The sequence below is a fragment of the Rhyacophila brunnea genome, unplaced genomic scaffold (genome assembly GCF_057557595.1).
Source record: "Rhyacophila brunnea isolate RB1 unplaced genomic scaffold, BYU_Rbru_1.0 scaffold_18, whole genome shotgun sequence".
Lineage (NCBI taxonomy): Eukaryota > Metazoa > Arthropoda > Insecta > Trichoptera > Rhyacophilidae > Rhyacophila > Rhyacophila brunnea.
In genome coordinates, this window is record NW_028232837.1 from 23,766,244 (window position 1) to 23,788,695 (window position 22,452).

At 35.7% G+C, this 22,452-nt stretch overlaps 1 protein-coding gene across 1 annotated transcript in view; it reads right to left on the minus strand.

Moving 5' to 3' along the window:
- Positions 1-2,920: 2,920 nt before the first annotated feature.
- Positions 2,921-22,452, minus strand: part of LOC147073347 (protogenin B-like) — a 350,529-nt gene continuing 330,997 nt past the window's right edge. The window contains exons 12-19 of the mRNA XM_085945435.1: positions 19,637-19,879; positions 14,088-14,221; positions 12,815-13,044; positions 8,605-8,779; positions 8,065-8,191; positions 7,205-7,271; positions 6,969-7,073; positions 2,921-3,640 (exon numbers count right to left, since the gene is read on the minus strand). Of these exons, the coding sequence (XP_085801561.1) occupies positions 3,041-3,640; positions 6,969-7,073; positions 7,205-7,271; positions 8,065-8,191; positions 8,605-8,779; positions 12,815-13,044; positions 14,088-14,221; positions 19,637-19,879 (1,681 nt within the window). The 3' untranslated portion in view covers positions 2,921-3,040. The remainder of the gene's footprint in view (positions 3,641-6,968; positions 7,074-7,204; positions 7,272-8,064; positions 8,192-8,604; positions 8,780-12,814; positions 13,045-14,087; positions 14,222-19,636; positions 19,880-22,452) is intronic.

Sequence of the window (22,452 nt, forward strand, 5' to 3'; positions counted from 1 at the left end):
AACATTAACGTATAGAATTTGTAACTTGTAAATAACGAGTTACGAATTACTATGTTCGGTGGACACGAATCATAATTAGCAATTTATTTATGGTATTTGAAGATCAAAGATTAAAAATAAAATTGGTAACACGATTGGGAAGTACTGGACGATATCAGTCAAGATATTAAAAAAATGACGCCGGTTTACAGTTTACACTGCAAATCAATAAATAACATGCGGTGAATTGAACCTAACCTAACTCAACCCTCGATGTTATGTTGCAAGGTAACATACTGATTGTTTCTTTGACATGGAATGTGAACAGTACATCATAAATGATCAACTGAATGCATTGCAAGGTTGGGTTGTTTTATTTAAGATTCAATGTCACCACCATTGATAAAATTCCAGGATATTTCTCACATATTAAGTGGACACATTAACGGAATAGGTTATAAACATGAACAAAAATCGGCATAATTTCCCCACCACTGTAATGTAGGTAAAGTACATTTTTAACTGCATACGATTTGTATTTTTACAATAACATTTGACAGGCAGCCGTTAGCAGTGTACGATGACAATACTGTAAAGGCATGAACGGTATTTTGCAATAATTAATAAATGCGGCTTGCAGTTGTAGTGGTATTGTTTTCTGGCATTGAAACAGGCATTGTCGCAAGCAATTCAATACACGCGCGAATCGCCTATGGTGCCACTGTAGAATGATATACCGATAGGTGGTGAAGTGAATACATTTTTCAATCATATACATATGTACAAATCATGTAATTAAATTTGTAAGAGCACACCCAGGTGTCTATGGGAGGTTCGTTTAAAAGGGTTCTTTAATGAATGTCGCAAACTAGATTAATCAGTCAGTTTGATGCGATTATATGAAACAGAGAATTAGACTTGGAATGTAAAATTGTTGTAGGAACTGCAAATTGCCCCAAAGTATGTGTTGTTACGTCAGACATCCTTTTTCCAGTGTTTCCCAACAGTGTTACCATAATATATCTATCAAACGTCAAGTGTAATACTATCCAAATGGGGACTAAGAACTGGGGCAGGGTGAACATTTAAGAACGGGACAGTTACAGATATTTCAAAACTACTAAGATTAACAAACTTTAGAACCGTATATTACTATAATATATAAATACATTAACACTATTAACAGAGAGGAAAAAAATGATAAAACGATCAGCGTAGACGAAATAGATTAGATTCTGTCACATCTATGTACTTCAGGTAGCTCCTTAAAGGTATATTTACACATCTCCGTTAGTCATCAGTTTGATATCCGTATCATCCCTTCAGTGGCCACTGATGACAAATTAAAATTAAATTAACAAGTCACGCTCACAAGGCAATCATGTCGCATAGTTGAGAATGATGGCAAATCATGTTTGGGCATGGGGAATTTACTAGGTCTAAGTGACGAAGTGAGGAACGAGCGGTCCTCACTTTCAAACTCTGCAGTGAGTGGCATCTCGTCTGCAAATGTCCCGTACAGACAGTATGGGAAATGCGGTCTGCAGCGTCTGGTTACCACTGGCGGTAATGTCTCTGCGTGGCGTAATGCTTTTTGACAATGTTCATTAGTGAAATATTGTCCGACCCGATTTCACTGGAGACAATTTTGTCAGTAATTTATGGTTGTATAGTATCCTACTAGCTGTCAAATAACCAGTGTTGATTTCAATTTGTTTATTATTAATTGTGCAGTCCATGCATTCAATGCGTAAAAATTGTGTGCATGGAATACTGTAAAAAAAAACCCTTTCTCACAAGTAGTGTATTACTGATGATATGTGTAAACAAACCGCTGACACTGATAGGGCGGTGCAGTTACTGAACTGAAACGGTACGAAGATGTGTAAATCGGCCTTAAAACAAGAAATAATCACGAAAAGTGTATTGATCAATCGGAAAGAACGAAACACTGTACAAAATGAGAAGGCGCAGGCTTCAAATAGGATGGTGAAACAGAAACTGTCAAAAATATCACTCGGCAACGCAAGTCACAACTTCAATATCAAACGCAACTGTTTCTAATTCTACATAATATATTATTAACTTTATACATTTCAACCACTTCAGTATCTTGCAATAACGTGTTAACTTACTGAATTCGATTCCTGAAAAGAGAATATAATTTGAACGGACGAAAATGTACTTCATATTTACCTATAATTATTGTAGCCTTTTATAAAACGTCATCTCTAATTTTAGTCAGTTGGTAATAAGACCTCTTAGTAGATTTTGCGTAATAGTTTCCCAAGAAGATAACTATTAACAACTGTTACGGGAACTACTTTCAGTATTTTGTACGATAAGGTGTCTATAAATAATAATATTTACGATGTATTTCTGAGTGCGTTTCGGTGAAGTTAGGAGATTTTTTCAATTCTCTCTCTGATGGAAAATGCCTGGTTATCATGGACAGGAGGCATCACCTAGAAATCGGAAGGGCACTGAGCATAATTCATTATTCGATATATTACATTTGTTTGAATTAGAATGAAAATATCCCACTGTAGATACAAATCACTCCGATAGAATATTGTGACTTTTATATCTCAAGGGCTGTTGATTTCCCTTACTATGGTAACGCATGCAACAAAAAACAAATTAAATATTGTTCATCTAAGAGAGTGATGCGAAAATCTTCTTTCTTCTTCACTTTGTACTATCGCATAGACTGCGTTAGGTCTTATTAAGTAGAGATTTTATTATAAAGAACTGATTGATGTACTATTGTACTTTAATGTTGCAAGACTGAAGTGGTTAAAGAGACAAACTCAAACGATCGGGATCCCGCATAAGCGGTCGGGTAAATGAGGATTCAATCGGGTTACCCTAATACAACTTACTTAATCATACTATTAACCTAATACACGTCGCCTCCACATAAACATCATCCAACATACTAAAAAGCACAAACATTCAATAAAGCATTCCTCTTTCACTGCACCGTGTCCGCCCGGCCGCCCGCCGAGCGTTGTAATTCCATTACCTAAAGTTAACGGAGCCCCGAGGCCCCCCTCTCCCGTCATCCGTTGGGGCCCAGAGCGGGGGCCAACCTTCTCGACCCGCCGTTCTCTCGGTAATCCAACGTCGTGATGGCGTCTAACGATGAATTGTTTTTCAAATTATCTACTCTGTTGCGGTTCCCCCCGTATTTATTCGGTATACACTCATGCGGACTTCTGGTGTCAGATTTCGAAATACCGTTATCACCGTCGTGCATATCGTTCATTAGAGATTCCTTCACCTTATTGACGTTTGAAACTTCAGAGTTTGAATTTTTATCTACGTGTACCGAAACACCGTCAGTTAGTTCTATAGTGTTCGAATTAGAAATGTGAGAATCGACACGTGGGTCATTTATATTGTTCCCGTGGTAACGGTCTGGTGTAATCCCGGTGTACGCTTCCGTCATCTCACAGTCCACGGGCGCGGTGGAGTCAGCACCCAGGTTGGAGACCGAGAGGGTGAGGTCGTTTTCAAGGACGGTTTCCACAGTAACGTTGGGCAGTTCTTCATATCTGGAGACGTCCAGTGTCCCGTCGTTGATTGGTCCATAGGATTTCTTGGGTAGAAGGGGTCGGCAGTTTCCATTCATCGCGGGCATGTGCTTCTTAGATGAGAACTGCTCAAATGACAACAATGAAATTACTGTATTGAGTAAATGTAAAAGAACAAAATGTGAGTACAAATAAGTTGCACAGTTCATCACATAAACTTTTAATTTTCAAAGAATTTTGTTCTTTAAATACTTTCCTATCATTTTTTTATGTAGTATCAAAATACAGCTCCCTCTGTTAAGCGTCGATGACGTTGAGCTACTTTACAAGCTGCTTGTCGGCGAGTTTAAAAGCGGGTGAGTCAGCTAGTGCGATTGTGATGATGACACACAAAACTTTCCACTCGCTCAGAAGCCAAAAAGCTAGCGAGTTGAAACTGTCATTTTTGGTACTATTTTGACAGGACGTATGGGTAGTTCGTTTTTTTTACCGGGAGATCGCCACTATCGCTCTACTGCGCAGATGCAGATCGGCCCACAAGCCAGCATGTAAAGTAGCCCGGCTTGCAACTTTTCCAGGTAGATTGTTTACAATCTGCTTGTTAGCTAGTTCGATGATAACACTGGGCGAGTTTACAAGCAGATTGTAAATTCGCTAGCTTGTAGCTTGTAAAGTAGCTCAATGTCATCGACGCATTAGTAAAATTGGGCTAAAATTGGAAGCTAGTTGCAAAGTCGCTAACATCTGACGGTCAATGTTGACATATTATAACTTCAGCAGTAGTAGAATGTGTAAACAATAGTGAAATGCAAAAAATCATAACATTTCTAGAACATATTTTGCATAGCTGTTGGTTAAATGATGAATATATTTAGTTATTAAATGTTCAGAAGTTTTAAAAGCCTATGTCAAACCAAATAACAAAAGCTTGTATCGGAATACGGAAAAAATAAAAGCAGTAATCGTATGTATTTTTATTGCAATAATATTGAACTGTTTTGTTTTCTTCACTTAGAAGTTAAATCGCTGAGACATCATTGCTGTAATTTATAAATGTCTTTGAACTAATTACATTGAGTAGGACAGATGCCAGAAAAACTTTGGGTCCAGTTTAAGGGAAGGACGTTAGATCCGTGTCACAGTGTAAATATGACTAGTTTTTTTAAAGAATTAACACCACAGCACGAAAATAATGATAAAAAAGCGATTATTCTGGATTTACAACACTATAATCATTATTTAACACACTGTTATATTTGTTAAAGCAATAAAATTAATATTCTAGTTGCAATTCCTTACAATGACAGCCTGTTTTTGTGAATATCTCGGCATCACAACTACATACTACCTATCCTCAACTCAAATACAATGAAGATAATTGAGTTGAGAATTAAATGAGAAGCATCAAAAGCCGGATACATAGATATAGAAAACCATTCTTCTTCTTCCGTTCATTTCTATTCAACAAGATGGTATAAATTAACTTGTATTACCCTTCATATCATAGATACAAGCATTAGGTGTACTGTTTGGTTATGCGTATATACCATTGACTATACATACTAGGAGCGTAAAGCTAGAAACAGATTATTATCATGTAACTGAGCTTACGTGAGATCACGGTAGGCTCGCGCCACGGACAATAAGGATGCAATGCCATTTTACTCGATATTTAATTGTATTAGAACCACACTGACGTAACATCACGAGTAATAGAATATTTTTTCTTATTTCTGTGAATTTACACATTTTCAAGTCATGTGATCTTAGTTAGTTATATTTGTTTTTAGTAGTTAATAGTATGGATAATAGTATGTTTCTGCCTTTATGAACGTTTAGTATTACAGCACTTGATGGCATTTCTGGTGTAATGAAACATGACAGCATTGTTTATGGTTTATTAATAAATGAATGACAACTGAAATTTTTGTGGTTGTTCATCTAAATACTCTAAATAATTGTAGCTTCTTATTTCCATCATAATTAGAATGTTTTGGTTCTGGTAAAAGTCAAATGTTATGTTTCGTGTCATGGTCATTTACATAGTGATTTATAAAAGAATAACATCCATTCTTAACAACAAATGAGTGTCTGGGGTTCTAATAGCTGCACATTTCATAATTCATAAAATTTACAGTTTGAATTAAATTTGTATTGAAATGGCTACAGGTTTTGACAGATCGCGAGTGCAGAACTACAAAGTTCTAAGTATTTATTTTTGGCATAACAAAAGTAACAATGTGGCAGCTTAGAATACTACTTCATTGTTAGGTTTGTTTCGTCAAAGATAAAAACTTAGAACCTTGTAGTGTTAAGAGTCGCGAGATGCAGTTGATAATAGTGTGAAGTTTGCTGCGAATAAATCAGCAATGTGAATGATTTGCAACTAAATTTTAAATGTCAATCCATGATATCCCCAGTACACATGCATGGGTTTACTGCCAGCAATAGCATGCAAATTAAACTTTCGCGACAATAACTGTTGTCAATCCACAAAAATGCTGATTGCCTCATAAATCTTATTTTTCAAGTGTAAGCAAGACGAGTCGCTACATACTATTGCGAGAAAATTGTTTGATCCATAGATAACAGTGTTGCAACTTGCACAATAATAAATGTTTACATTTGCCTTTTATTTTATGGTCGCGACAATACGTACCCGTCAGCAGTAAATTTGCGCATGTGTAAATGGGCTAATAGATTCATATGATTCATTCATTGACTGATTCCTTTATTTCAACTTCAGTTTCATAGATTGATTAGTTGGTGCAAAGACACTGTGTGCCAGTTTTTATATTTTTAGAGAAAAACGAACTTGAATTATTTGAATCGTTTGAAAATTTAAAGCAAAATGGAAAGAATTCGTGAGGTTACTGCCAAAAGTTGGTAAGTCTTGAAATCGTGTTATGGAGTAATCGCAATTTGAAAGTTTGACATGCCCTGTAAAATCAGGCAAAATGCTAATTTCTTTGTGCTTTCTCTAAATGCCTAACTGCTCAACTAAAATCCTCAACTCTAAATGCCTAAATCATTGACTTTTGACCAACTTTTGGCAGCATTTCCACTTAATATTGTGTTTTTGAATGAGACAATAAATAACTTTTAAAACGCCCTATTTGGAGGTACAATATTTATACAGCATGAGGGTTTGATGTAGACGGTTGGTTTTGTTCTCAATTGTACATACAATATTTGTGTGCTAATCCATCAATATTTAGACTCTGTCTAGTAGAACAGGTTTGGTTCAATGTGTTTGATAAAGTATGTACTGTAAACACTAGAGTTTCGTTTATGGCAGAAAAACTGATGGTATGATCGTATCTGACACAAAGAAAACAATAAATTACCAAACACTAATGTGTTCATATATTTTTTTTTCATAAGGAAAGTAGTCTATCAAAAAAAGAAAATGTATTATGAAATTTGAAACATAGATGGTCAGGTCATACTCACTCGGGGATTCTCTGTAATGTGAACATGGCCATTGAGTAACGGCTCACCGACACCACGACCTTTTGTCGGGACAGAGGTCACCCCGTTCATATAGACTACTCCCCCCTGAAAACATCAACAACTCTACAGGACACCGACAACAACTCTCCATACTTCAACAGCGCAACAGGCGATGATAGGCCTAATTAAATAATGTACTTAATGAAATGTTGCCAATTTATATAATGTTAGCTTACTTTTGAATCAATGTGCGATGGCGGACCGCCGACAAGTTCTTGACATTCATAATCAGATCTGGCAACCCTGAAACAATTCATCAAACGGTTATAATACAATCATGATAAATTGAGATAATTTTATTATGCTATGATGTATTGTATTCTAGGCATGTCTAACGCGTCGATCGCGGGATGGATTTTGGTCGATCGCACACAGGATATGAACTGAGTCGTGAATATGTAAAAAGCGCTCACATTAAGTTGTAGTATAACATGATTGCATTGAGATTTTGAAGGGGAAGAATCAACTACAGTCAATACGGGTAACATTGGACAACTTTTAGGTGTTTTTAGCGATTGGTTGGTTTTTGGAAATAGTCAGCTGCATCTATTTAGATTTTTGGGTGTTCTTATAAGTTCGTTCGTCAAAATCTTTCAAAATATAGAAAACATAACTAAAATGCTGTTTTTATGGGTGATCCAATGTTAAATGAATAATTGGGTAACTTTAGACTTAAGTATTTTCGATGACCAAATTCCCTGATTTTTAGCTGAATAAGGGTAACATTGGAATGTATTTTTTTTTTGATGTAAAAACTCTAATGTAATAGAAAACATCAAAATGTCACAACATAGTATCTATTACCCATACTTACTGTCTGGTTAGGCGAAGGCACCTATAACAAGAGCGATGATGAATTGAAAATGACCTTTCGAATACAGAATACTGCTCTTGTAACAATAACGGTTGTTTTAAAATAGTTTGACTGGTTAGTGTGGTTTGTTATGAAATCCATAGAAAGAAAGTAGATTGGGTGTGCTTTTATCCGTAACACAATGGGGTTCTTGTATCACAATCGTATAAGACTGCTCCATACCTGTTAGTTCTCAATTGGGACGGTTGCGCGGCCTGAGGATCTCTCCTGTGTTTGCGGTGTTGCCACACCATGATGCTGCCGCAGACGACAATGCACATCAGGGAGAGTGCTACACCCAGTATTATTCCTGGAATAGACGACGAATAATTAATTGAAAATATAGCCATAAAATATAATATTATTGAAATTTTATTTATACATTTGAAATATAAAATCAAAAGTTTCTGCGAAGCGTTTTTAAAAAGATATACAATATTTTGGTTTCAAATCGGTTTGGGATTCCGAATTGACTTACTTTTATTAGAATTTATAATTAACAATTGCCAAGTGGACTTTTCCTTGTAAAACAAACACTGAAGCAAGTTCCAATTTGTGATAATAATTAATAAATAATTTGTGTTCCATGAGGTAATTTTTTTGCTTTTACGTACTATAATTATTATTTAAGTATTTAAGGTTTTTTTCTTGGAAGTTATTATATTATAAAAAGATCAACATCCAAATTTGCTCTAATAGAATACAAAATAGGAGGTTATTTACCAATGCTCTGATCATCAGATGTCTCTTTGGTGTCCGAGGAAGAGTCCGGAATGATGTTACGAAGCGGACTGTCAAGCTTTCCTCCCTTAGGAGGTATGGTGACGACTGTACCGCGAACTTCTCCCGACAGTGACACCATCACGTGGCAGGCTATATCTATGTTCAGCCCATGTAACTATCGACACAATACAACAATTAATATTAAAATTTTATTATATTCATTACAACAATGTATCATCAACGATTAGGACCAAGGTAAATTATCAATTCTCTCCAAGTGGAGCATATGGGTGTGGATGCATTATGTTTGCAGGGTACGGTTTCATATCAATATAATCGAAAGCCTGCCGTTATCAAGTTACGTCATCAAGAATAATGATTAGAATGAAAATTAACGAATTGAAGCCTCTAGGTCAGGGATGGCAAATAGGATTTGATTGGCAAGCCAAAATAAGCCGTTTTTTTTTTTTTTGAAGTAATTAACATGACTAATAAGTTATTGGTAATAACTTTACATAGGTACTAAAAAAATACGTAAGACAAGAGAATTGAATAAATACGACCAACAATCGCCATCGCCATTGAACGCACACCGGTATTATCAACAGGATTGACTGTATGAAAGGAATTTCCACAGAAATCGAGTGTGGCACACTGATAGTCTAGAGTAACATCAAGTGTCCAGTGTTGCCACAATATACATATACCTACAGTCCTATATAACATGATTTGCTTTGATTTAACCCGGCCGCCGCGTAAGTTTAAATATGACAGTAGCTCCGTCTGCGGTACGGTTTTTCTAAATGCTTTGCTTCGCTGTATTATGATAAATACGGCAATTAAAAATAGCTGGTATTAGTGTTATCATGCCTAGATACCAGTGGCGAAGGGTGGAGGTAGGCTGTTAAGATCCGCCATAAACAGTGCACATTAAACTTTTTCAGACATACATATTTGTTTTCATTGAAATAAGACTACAATTTACAGATATTGTTGGTTAGTTTTTAAAATTCAATTAAACCCTGAGAAACCAAGCCATAATAGATAATAGTCAAAAAATACATGTCTATATATAAAATATCTAAAATTATGCAATTAAATCATACATAACTTTGAATATTTTATAAATAGAATAATATTTTTTATTTATTATAGTTTGGTTTAGGCAGGGCTTAATGAATTAAAAAAAATAACCAACAATATGTGTAATATGTATTTTTAATCCAATGAAAACAAATAACTATGAATGAAAAAGTGTGCACAATTTTGTCGTATTGCCCAAATTAGACCAAAACTATTATGGCTTCGTTTAGGCAGGGTTTAATTGATTTTTAAAAACTGACTAACACCATCTGTAAATTGTAGTCTTAGTTCAATAAAAACAAATACATATGACTAAAAAAGTTTAGTGTGAACTATATATAGCGAATCCTAACAGCCTACCTCCACCCTTCGCCACTGCTAGATACATAAGGTTCGAAGTGCCACACTAAAAAATAGAATCGATTGTTGAATTTAGCTGTGTTTACTTGAATAAAAACGTCCATAGTCCAGTGAACTGAAAATTTTCGGAGCCATCTTTGATGACGTAAAAACGCGTCATCTTGATTGTGCGCCTATGAAAAGAAATAAATCACTGACACTAATTTTATTTTAGTCATGTTAGAAACACTTAAAAATGCCATTAAAAATATTGAAAATAATAGCTTTTATTGTGTCGCATATTATTACAAGTTTTATGGGTCGCGTAAAGTTGAGTCCACATGGTTGAAATATTGTAATAATTTCTTTTGTTCTTTTTTGAGTGTAATTTGGATTTTTACTAGATTAAACTTTTCAGTTTTATTGAGCATTGTGTTATGTTAGTGATTGTCGTTTTATATTTTATAAAAAAAACAATATTTATTTTGTAAGATCTGCGTAATTTAAAAAAAAAACATTTTTTTGCGTGAGGTTTTAAAATTTTAACATTAAATTGCATGCAAATATAATATGTAATATAGTTGAAAAGTCAATATTCCATGATTTATATTTTATATTATGTTGTGTACCCGTGTGTGTTTTTTTTATACTTACGTTTATTTATACGTTTTATATATTCCTTCATAGTAATTCGTAATTTATTGGTAAAACTCGCAATCGTCCTAACTAAAATATAATAATATATTATATTCAACAATCACTAACATAACACAATGCTCAATAAAACTGAAAAGTTTAATCTAGTTTGTCATTCCGTGTGGACAAATCTTTACCACATATTTACGTCTTTCAATAATGAGCTCGATTTATGACTTCTTAAGGCCATGCATTAGTTGAGGCACGGTCTAAAAAGATCGTCGCTAGGCGATGCGCGGATTGCGGGTGGCGGGTGAAAATGACGCCTGTCAAACGAAATATTAATTGTCATATAAATCCAACATACGTCCATTTTATGTTCTGTTTATTGTTCTATTAGTAACAATAATAATATATTCATTGACATGTTTTCTTTTTAAAGTAAATGAGTAACGTTTTTAGTCATCTTTACACGATTTTAGAATTAATTGACCCGTCGCCATCACGCAGCAAAGTGACGTGTTCCTGGGTCAACTTTCTCTCAGTGAATGGCAGCGAGTCCAAAATTTCGTCGCCCGTACAGTTGAAAATTATTTGGCGTTTCACTGATGCGTCACCTTAAACAATTGGGGTGACACACGACCATGAGTAATAAAAATAAATGACATAATCCAGAACACAAGTTCAAGTACATATTTAGAAATATTTCGACGACACATTATTGTTTTCGGTTCGGTTTTTTTGTTGTCTTTTATTCCCGCAAACATGGTGTTGTAAAGATCGCGGTGAATATTCAACTTTACAAGGTAAATCACTCGGCGCACACTCAACGCGAATGAAAATATTTTGTATACCTAGTGCGCAGGCGCTCTAAAATACCGCGTAGATTTGAACTGATGCAATCGTACCGGCGAATCTCAATAGATCGAGAGGGTTCGAAAGATCGATGATTATGAAATTAAAACAACATATTTTTGATAAAGTTATATAGGTGGAAGTAGGCGGATGGATTGGGCTATTTTTTAATAAAATTCTCAATGCCGCATGAAAAATATTTATTGCGTTATCCACAGGTCAAGGTTTGCGTATCTGACTGCTATACGGTCGCCCATGTGTTACGTACTTGCCGTATCCTACTGGAATACGGTCGCCGGGAAAGGGTTAATATTTTTCCACTACAGTAAAACCTTGTTAATATGAACACGGATAATTCGAAATTCGCCGTAAATCAAAATTTTTGCGAAAAAAAGTCCCTTGAACATTATTTCCATATAAAGCCATACCTTTAATTTTCAGAGTCCTGACATAAAAATATTCAATAAATCGTAATAAAGTACGAAATAGAATAAAAAAGAAAGAAATAAATTAAATGTTGAGAATGACATGAGGTAGGTGTTAACAAAAACTCACCCGCGAATTTTGAGGCTAGTTAAAAACATGCAATTTCAAGCATCGCATTAAATTGATGATTAAACATAATTTAAAATAAAATTATACTAAAAAACTATTTTCGTTGTTTTTTTAATTACCTACCTTATTAAAAATGCCTTTTTCAATTGCATTGGGGTCGCGGGTCACATTGCTTTTATAAAAAGGAAAGGGTTGGGAGCCAGTGTTCTAAATAATGATGTGCATCATATTTTTTTAGGTCTGTACATAATACTAATCTAAGGTATTATTATCTTCGTACTTCCCTAGATAACAAATTTTAAAGTACAAGCGAGGAAGACCTCGCAATAGAAATCAACGAATAAGGAGGTGGACAAGAGTATGCCAAACAGATGAAACTGCTGGACAAATGCAGTCATATTGTAGTACCGAGGGGACACTAAATGGTCATAGTCATCCTAAAACCCGCAAACTAATTTATTATATCTTACTTATGTAGCTGTTTATAAACTATTTATCTTATTTTGAAAGTTGCACAACAAATTGCAGTAGATCTCCCTATCCTGGGCATCAGATCACCAAGGCCTCAGATATTGAGCCATCTACAGAGGTAGCCAAGAGAATCCCCAACCTTTCCCTTCATTATGAACTGGACTAAATCACGTTTCTCATTGCGTTACTTATGACAAGGGTAAATTATATTTACAATCGGCTGCAAAATGAATAATATTCAATCGTTGGCAACACTTTACCCTGGGCTCACCTCAACTTGCGTATTGTTGGTAAAATTAGCGGCGGTCCAATTGGTGAACGGGGCCATCACATTATGGCTATAGTACACTGTGTAGGTGGAGGTATCACTGGCCGAGTTGTTCTTGTTAGGCGAGTTCCTGTACTTGTTGACGGAGAGTAGGTTCTTGTTGGGCGTCCATGTTATTTTGACAGCGCCGCCGTCCAGAACTGACCACCGCACGTCGGTCACCGAGCCTGACACTGGAAAATAAAAAAAATCATCAGGTCCGTGTTCAAAAATATGTCAATAATTGTTATAGAAATTCAAATATTTGGTAATATTTTCCGATATAACAATTTGAAAAACTATTATAACCAAAGAGTTATGGAAACTTCATGATGATTCTACAACATTCTTAGAGAGAAAAAAATGTACATAAGTATGACATACTGTTGTGTGGGAGTGCACATAGTGCCTGAAGATGCCTAAAGGCGAAATCCGGGTCGCAAAAAAAGACTCAAATGGAATAGTACAAAACATAAATCGATAGTATTAATATTATAGACATTAGCAATTAACTGAATTATTTATTATTCAAAACTGAAAATAGGTACCTACACTTATTCTGAAGAATATTTCCATAAGACAGATTAATAAGATAGAAATGAAAAAGCTAGTCGCCATACACCAAGACAACGAAGTCAACTTTGGTTTTGACTTAATGGCTATAATATGTAAAAAACGCAAAGCTCGTTGAGTGACCAATATTGAATTGAACACATTTTATGTACCTATGTACATATAACTTTAATGCATATTATGATACCGATGGAACTATTGAAAATAACATATTCTTCAACATGTGTTTAAATTTATATTTATCCACACTCGAGAATTGTATCATCTTACAGTCATACCCAAGAGGTAACCCACTTTCCTTATTTAGATGTTCCCGAAATGTTTCTGAGGTTTTTACAACATTACATATTTAATTATTACTCTAAAACACCTATTTCAAACTGCGGGACTAAATTGCGAAGCGGTAGCCTGTTCGCACTGAATGACGATTTTCGACTGCATATTTCATTCAAATTAATTGAAGTAAGACCATTTTTTCGATATGATGCAATCATCATTTTCGGCAAACAGTTTACCATATTGCATTCGAAGCAATAACTAACACTATGGACTGACTATAGAGGGCCTTGATATGTACATAACCTAGATCTCTAGAAGAAAGTAAGTTCAAGCTTCTTTCGCTTTAGATACTGTAGGTAAATTAATTAAATAGTTTAGGACATACTGTCTTGCTTGGTGCGAGCTGCAACGATTTCACTGAAAGGTCCCCTCGTCAGCTGATTCTGCATCACCGCCTGAACTTTGAATGTGTAAAGACTCCCTGGGTCCAGTCCCGTTATTTCTATCCAATTTGTCGAGCTGGAAGAAAAAACAAAATTTTTTTATGATTACGTACGTCTTCATTTGCATTTGGTTCAATATTCAACTTTTACTAATTGAAATTATTTTCTTCAACACTGGCCATAGAGTTTTACTTGGCTACATATTTTTTCACACTTACACATGGTGGAAAAATGAATGTCTACCATTTTCGCTAATGTGGATCTGCAAAAATCAAACTGACTGGACATGGTGGCTTCGCTGGCAGGCTCTTTGAGCTTGGTCTTGCTACCCGTTCAACATGTCCATGTGGCGGAGAAATATACGATGCAAACCACATTCTCTGGGAATGTCCTAAAATGTGCACGGAAAGGGAAAAGCTGCTCAAGTCGGTTCAACCAGCTGTTGGGCCCATCGGACCACCGTCCGACCTGGTCACCACGAAGGCCAATTTTATTGCATTTAGAAAATTTGCGGCATCATACTGCCAACGTGAAGATCTCTTCACTTAGAATGTTCGGCAGTTTTGTATTAGCTTTAATTTGTTACTTACTACAATTTTTAATATAGCCTCTACGTGCTCATCTCTCCCATGGGTACCTTAACTTAAAGTCATGTAAATTCAGTCAAAGCATATTTGACTGCATGGCGAAAGTCTTGGGTAACTGCTCCTGAGACATTCCCAGCCATAAAAATAAAAATGATGCTTCACAAGACTGGATGTGGTGCGAGGCGGGTGTGGTTTGGTGGGGCCATTAACTTCAATGTAAAAATCTAAGAAATCAGGAGCATCAGTTGTTTGTGCCATGTGCAATGTGCAACTAACCTGCCATTGCTGTTGCCAATCAGGAGAGCAATAACTATGTTTGGACATCGATATATTCCACTTGCGTGACATTGTGTTTAAATAAGGTCTACATATTATTTATATTTAGCTCGAGGTACTTGTACTTTTTATGACACATTGTGTGACACTTGTCAGGTTTTTGGGGTGGCGGTTACTAAGAGAGTACTAAAATTTATAATATTTGGTCATTAAAATAAATAGTCCTTGACTCAAATTTAATCATTTTAATTTTGTTTTTACGTGTATGGAGGACCCCTTTAGGGTGAAGTGCGATCGAAGCTATGGATGCCACATTCATGTTTCTTGTAGTCCGCTAAACCAGATGTCTGTCCATCTCCACTCGCCTAGTTACAGGCCTGTTGTATCTTACCCTTATAATTACCCTCGAAAATGACCGAGAAAAATGATAAATGGAACAATGCGGACGAATGTATGACTGAATAAAACACATAACCATGTAATCAAATGAAAACCTCTGTAATTTCATGTCTCATCATCATCATCATCATCATCATCAGCCTGAATCTATCCACTGCTGGATGAAGGCCTCTTCAAGCTGCTTCCACTTCTCTCGGTCCTGTGAATTGCGTTGCCACGTACTTCCGCAGAACTTTATCATTTCATCGATCCAGCGGCCTCTAGGTCTACCTTGCGGACGTTTTGTACTTCTTGGATACCTCTGGATGACTAAATTTGTCCAAAGATTATCTCTTCTTCGAGGTATGTGTCCAGCCCATCTCCATTTAAGGCTTTTAATAAACTCTATTACATCGCAAACCCTTGTCTGCTTCCTTATCCACTCATTCCTCTTTTTGTCCTTTCGCGTTATGCCCAGTTAAGTTTCTGGATCTCTCTTTTACTTAGAGTCCATGTTTCACACGCATATGTGATCACAGGAAGCACACACTGGTTGAACACTTTGCGCTTTAGGCACAGTGGAAGGTCACTTTTGAAGACATTATTCAGGCGGCCAAAAGCATGTCTAATTAACTAAAAATGTACGTATACTCATTGACGGGGGGGAGGGGGTAACACCACTTAGTTTTTCAACTGTGCATCCGGCCATCTACCTGGATTTTATGAAAATTTTGAACAGGGCGATCAACGGGGGATTTGAAAAACCAAACAATTTAAAATATGACACCTTTTTAACCCTTTCAAAGCGTCAAGAATACCGCTTTAATACAATAGAGCGCGTCATGATTTCAAGTATTGATAAATCACAATAAATGTCAGTCAAACATGTACAAATACAGTCATCAAAAATATTTTAAGTGTTCAACGGTGATTATGAATAGTCGTAATATTTTTAACGATCTTAAAAATAAACATTTGTGCCCTGATTATGATAAAGAATGACGAACAAGCCGCGTTATACAAAAAGCGTGTGACTTACGTTTCAGTCGCCATTTTGTTGACGTGTCGGCTCCGGACAAGTGCGTCGATGACAGAATTATGTTCAAAACTTCAGAGTTAATGCAACCGTAATCCCAGACCACTTAATAAATTATGAGAAATCCTTTTTTACACCCCACTTGATAATATTAATGGTTTATTTTGATAACATGACAATACACTATTCACTAAACAGAACACATAATCCACATAGTTTCAAATGTTATTAATTTATAAATTTCAACATCGTCTGATATGTAGGTAGGTCATTTTAGTATTTTTGAAACACTTAAATATTTTAATAGTTCACCTTTTCATGGTATTCTCTAAAGCACGGATACACGCATAATGGCACGTTACACTCGGAACACATGTATCTGGAATATTTTTTGGTTTTCGGCTTTTTTTTTGTATTCGCACAAAGATGACAAACTCTGCAAGGATTTATCCGTTTATTTGCGGGAGGAATTATGTCCGGCATATGCTTTGCCATCGCTCTAGCTGATAAGCGCAGTGGATGGTCGACGGGTTGCTGTGCGCGGGATGTGGCTGGAACTTGATATTTTTCAAATATTTGCCTGATTACTTTTAACTGAAAATTAGCTAGACCTGTTTTTTTGCCTGTGATAGTACTAAACAGAATATATGAATTTAATAAAAACAGATCTATGATATGGAAAGCCACCTTTTTGTACCATTTTATTGATTTTCGCATACAACTTAGTGTACTTAACATCATATCAGCTTTATCTACAGATCCCATACATTTATTATATTGGATAACACACGTAGGTTTCAGTATAGGCTCTCCGGTCTGCCTATTGAATTTTCCTGTGGGTGTAAATGAATCATTGTGCAATGTAGTCAACATATGGACTTCGCGCCGGTCGTGCCATTTTATAGCCAATAGCGAGCTACTATTTTTTGACTCCACTTCTCCTTTCTTGAGCTTCCTAAATGTTGGCATATTTCTTCGATTTTTTCGGACTGTTCCGCAAGCATTTGTTTTTTTTTCGTGAAGATGTTTAAATAAGTCTGGGCTTGAATACCAGTTGTCAGTCCACATAGTATGACCTTTACCGAAATATTCGTTCATTAATGTCGTTACCACAGCTCCCAAAATGCCAAGTCCCTGCTAATCGACAATATCTGTTCCTTCCCCGCAATATATTATGAAATCTAATATATAACCAGTCATCACATCGCAAAGAACGAACATTTTTATGCCGAAACGGTGGCGTTTTGAAGGAATGTACTGTTTAAACAGCAATCTACCTTTGAAAACAATTATGCTTTCGTCGATACATAAGTTCTCGTGCGGCATCATTGTTTTTTTGAATATTTCTCGGCAATGGTCGATCAGAATTTTAATTTTATGTAATTTATCTCCAGGAATTTGAGTATTGGGATCCGAAAAGTGCAACATCCTCAAAAGCAAAGTATATCTGTCTCTTGGCATTACTTTCCCGAACATTTGGCTGGATAAGAGTGGATCGGTTGACCAATGTTCCTCTATTGTGATGTGACGATTTCTAGTCATCAACATACTTACAGCAAAAAAAATGTACATTTCTGGGACGTCTGTGTTGACCCACTTATGCATTCGTGATTTCGGCGATGGTTCTTGTCTTCTAATGTCTTCTGTATAATAGTTATTTGTTTCGATTACGATTCTGTCCATTATATTTGAATTCAAAAAATGCTCAAAAAATTCTATTTCTTTAGAGCTATCTGATAAATTTGTGTGCGGGCTGACTCCAGAAAAGAAATCATCAAATTCGTGAACAACTGGTATGAAAGGTCCAGTAGTCCACGAAGACAGATCGTCAACATTACGATTTACATTTAAATTAGAGGCGGCGGCAGCAGCACTTTCTGATGGGGCACTGGAAGTATCTGAATCATCGTAGTACTCATTTTCACTCAATTCATAATCTGAATCAGGATCATGAATTGCTTCTCCCATTTCATCGCTCAAATTACCAGGGATATCCATTTTAAAATAATGACAAAATATCGACCACACACAATATGCTATCACAAAATGTTTTTAATTTTTCCGATACAGAAATTTTCAATTGTGTGAAAATGTTTATTTACTTAACATATCTTTTCTTTATAAATGACTGATAACTAAGGTAAATAAACAACTTTTGTCCGTTTTACCTATTAGTATAATCAGAAAATAGTATTTAAAAATGTTAATCAACAATAAAGAAAGAGAAATATTGAATCGCGGACTCTTATATTTAAATTACACCTTGTTCAAATTATTTTCCGAAACTATTAACTCGCGGATAATATACTAGCAGGTAGACGAATGAATGCAATCTCAAAAAGCATTCCTTTTGTAAAATGTTTTGTAAATTCACTTTGATCAATGTAACTTTCTCATATTCTATATAACAGTTTATGCACCAAATAGTTTTTCAATCACTAAAAAACAATATAACATATTATATCGCGAATTCGTATCGCTACAAACGCGTCAGTCAAATATCTTCGGCGCACATGCACTAAGAAGCGATAAGACACTATATACCCGGCAAGTTTGAATTGGCCCGATGACTGATATTTTTTTATCCAAGACACACTCCCGAAAAATATTTATTTAAATTAGATAGAACAAAAGTTTAGGCTATTCATTGACAGATGTCAAGAGAAGGATGATTTCTGAATAAATTAAATCAATATTAGATTTTTTCGCGCCTGGCCGAAAGCAGTACTAGGCAAACGAAAATCGAAATGACTTTAGTCAGCTGACGCGCGGATGACTTGCGCGTATAGGCTGACTAAAGTCAGTTGCCGCGTTAGAAAGGTTAATAAACTAAACAAAATACATGACAATGTTTTTATACCTTTATTTTTATACCTATAAGTATTTTTATTCGTATGTTTTTTTTTGTGTTTCTAAAATATAATAACTTAGTAAAAATAAAAATTGTCTCATTTCTAAATTGTTTTGCTAGCAATGTCTGGGCGGTTTTGGCGGGAGCCCGTAAATTGAACTGGTGTTTACGTGGTAAAACTCCATTATAATGGTTTTGAAACAATATTTGTTTTGTTAATTCTACTTTATCCGATTTACGTTGACAGCTGTTTCGGGCTATAAACCCTCAGAACAGTCAACAATAACACCACCTCATTCTTTATTGAAGAATTATTATGCTTGTCACACTGTCAATTAATGAAATGTTATAAATCCAACTGACCTGTCGGTACATTTCTCCCCGTATTTGTCATCATCAGTATCATCGCCTATCTCATCCTGTCGGCTGAAGCACACCACGAATATCCACCCGTCCGGGCTGGACTCGGCCGCGTCACAGCGCCACGTCAGGTTCATTGAGCGAGGGCCGGACGCCTCTGCTGATACGTGCGTCGGTTGGATCTGACTGCTACCGAAAACCCCCGTGGCTGGCTCCTGCTTCTGATTCGATAATTCATCCAGATCCCTGCAAGAAACATTCAATGTGAATTTAATTCTCAATCGAAGCCATTATTCAGTTTCGTGTATAATACTGAACTACTGAAGTGACAAAATATTCCTCGCTCTTTGATATGCATCAAGATAACATAGAAAATAGCATTGGAGTAGAGTACCTGTTGGAGAAAAGTTAACGATGGAATTTAACCCTTTCTAAGCGTTACGAATCCCGACTTAGTACAACAGTGGGCGTTGTGATTTCAAGCATCAATAAATCGTAATAAATGTCAGTCAAACATACACAAATAGAGTAGTAAAAAATCGGAGTCAAGTTCAAAAATGATTATGACAGAACCTAATATTTTATGTGACTCTAAAAATAAACATTCGTCGCCTAAATCTGATAAGAAATCACGAACAAGACTTCTTCATTGAAAAAATGCCAGCTTACTCGAGCGGCGCCATGACACTTACGAAATGGTGCTGGACTAATGCGTCGATGACAGATTAACAAGTGTAAGAACAGTTCAGTATTCTTATAGTCTACCGGCTACCATTTCGACAAATATGTCATACACATAATGAATAATAATATGGTTTATGACTTTTATGAGCATTTTTGTTGAGTGTGTTGAAAAAATATCAGTCATAAATAACTCATTTTTATAGCATCCAGGACATCTCAAACTGTGTAACTTTTGTTTGAACTCGCATACACATTGCAGCACTGCAGGCCGAGTATAAATAAATCATCCTTGAGAACTACTGGCTATTTGAGAGTGATGTACTTACCACCAGTGCCTGGTTTGTACCTACCATTGACCCCGAACTGAATGGAATCGAATGACACATAGTTTATATAACAGAATGGTTTATTTTTCGAATACCTATTACAATTCGTAAAATATTAAATTTCAAACACTTTTTGCACTTCTAAATGCTTTATAGTCACCACAATTTTATTTTCAAGTTCATTTGTTTTTTTTTTATTATATTACTTCAATAACCTGGTACTAGAATAGGTAATCTCTTATTTTATTATAATGACGTGATAGTAAGTAACTCGAGTTATTTTCGACTATAAATATAAGAAGAATTCTACATAAAAAAATAGTAGTCATGAATCAAACCCTTTTGAATAGTATTACGAAAAAAATAATTCTCAAGTGTCTGTCTCACACCAGCAGACGATGATTTGCCGCGCAGTGTATAAAAATTCAGTAGCGCGGGATCTGGTGTTTGCGTAATACGACAATTTCCGCATTTATGCGGGAACGGGCGTCTGAGTGTTCGTGTCTTTTCTTTATAAATGGCTGATAACTAGGGTAAATAAATAATTTTTGTCTGTTTCACCTAATACTATAACCAGAAAATAGTATTTAAAAATGTTAATCAATGATAAACAAAGAGACATATTAAATCGCGGACTTCTAGGTATATTTAAATGACACCTGGTTCAAATTATTTTCCGAAACTATAAACTCGCGGATAATATACTGGCAGATAGGCGAATGAATGCAATCTCCAAAAGCATTCCTTTTGTAAAAATATTTTGTAAATTCACTTTGATCAATGTAACTTTCGAATATTCTATTTAACAGTTTACGCACCAAATAGTTTTTCAATCACTAAAAAACAATATAACTTATTATATCGCAAACTCGTATCGTTACAAACACGTCAGTCAAATGTCTTCGGCGCACATGCACTAAGAAGCGATAAGACACTATATACGCGGCAAATTTGAATTGGCCCGATGACTGATATATTTTTATTCAAGACACGCTCCCGAAAAATATTTATTTAAATTAGATAGAACAAAAGTTTAGGCTATCCATTGACAGATGTCAAGAGAAGGATGATTTTTGAATAAATTAAATCAATATTCGAATTATTCGAATTATTCGCGCCTGGCGGAAAGCAGTACTAGGCAAACGAAAATCGAAATGACTTTAGTCAGCTGACGCGCGGATGACTCGCGCGTATAGGCTGACTAAAGTCAGTTGCCGCGTTAGAAAGGTTAAAAGAAAGTGCAACGCTTGGACAGTCATGCTGCCGTATATCGATTTAAAAAATTTTACTTTTGTTTTAAAAATTATAACTTTATTGCTTGAATAAAGTGAATTGCTTCTAAATACAGGCGGACCTCGACTTTCGAACGTTCGCACAATCACTATTACGCACATTAAAAAAAAATCATTTTTTTAAAACGTCGCGCTGTGGGGTAAAGATATCCCCCTCTCACTTGCTCACAAGCAAGTGCATTTCTTGCATCACTTGCAACCTGCTCGCACACCCGTCACTTTGCTTGTAAGCTAGCTAGGATAGGTTTAGTTTTGCGCAGGAGCGCGTGCAGGCGTGTTGTGTTGTGCGTTTTGCTAATTTTATTCATTTGAAACATTTCACCCTAAAAATTTATAAACATGAGTGAGAAACGGTAAAACTGTAGTGTTAATACGAACAAAAAGAAATCAAGGACTCATAAACTTCACACGATCGAGACAAAGATGGAAGTTATTAGACGTTCTGATAGCGGTGAATCTTTTGCTTCAATCGAACGTTCATATGATCAACATGTCTACGATATGTTCAATTTTGAAA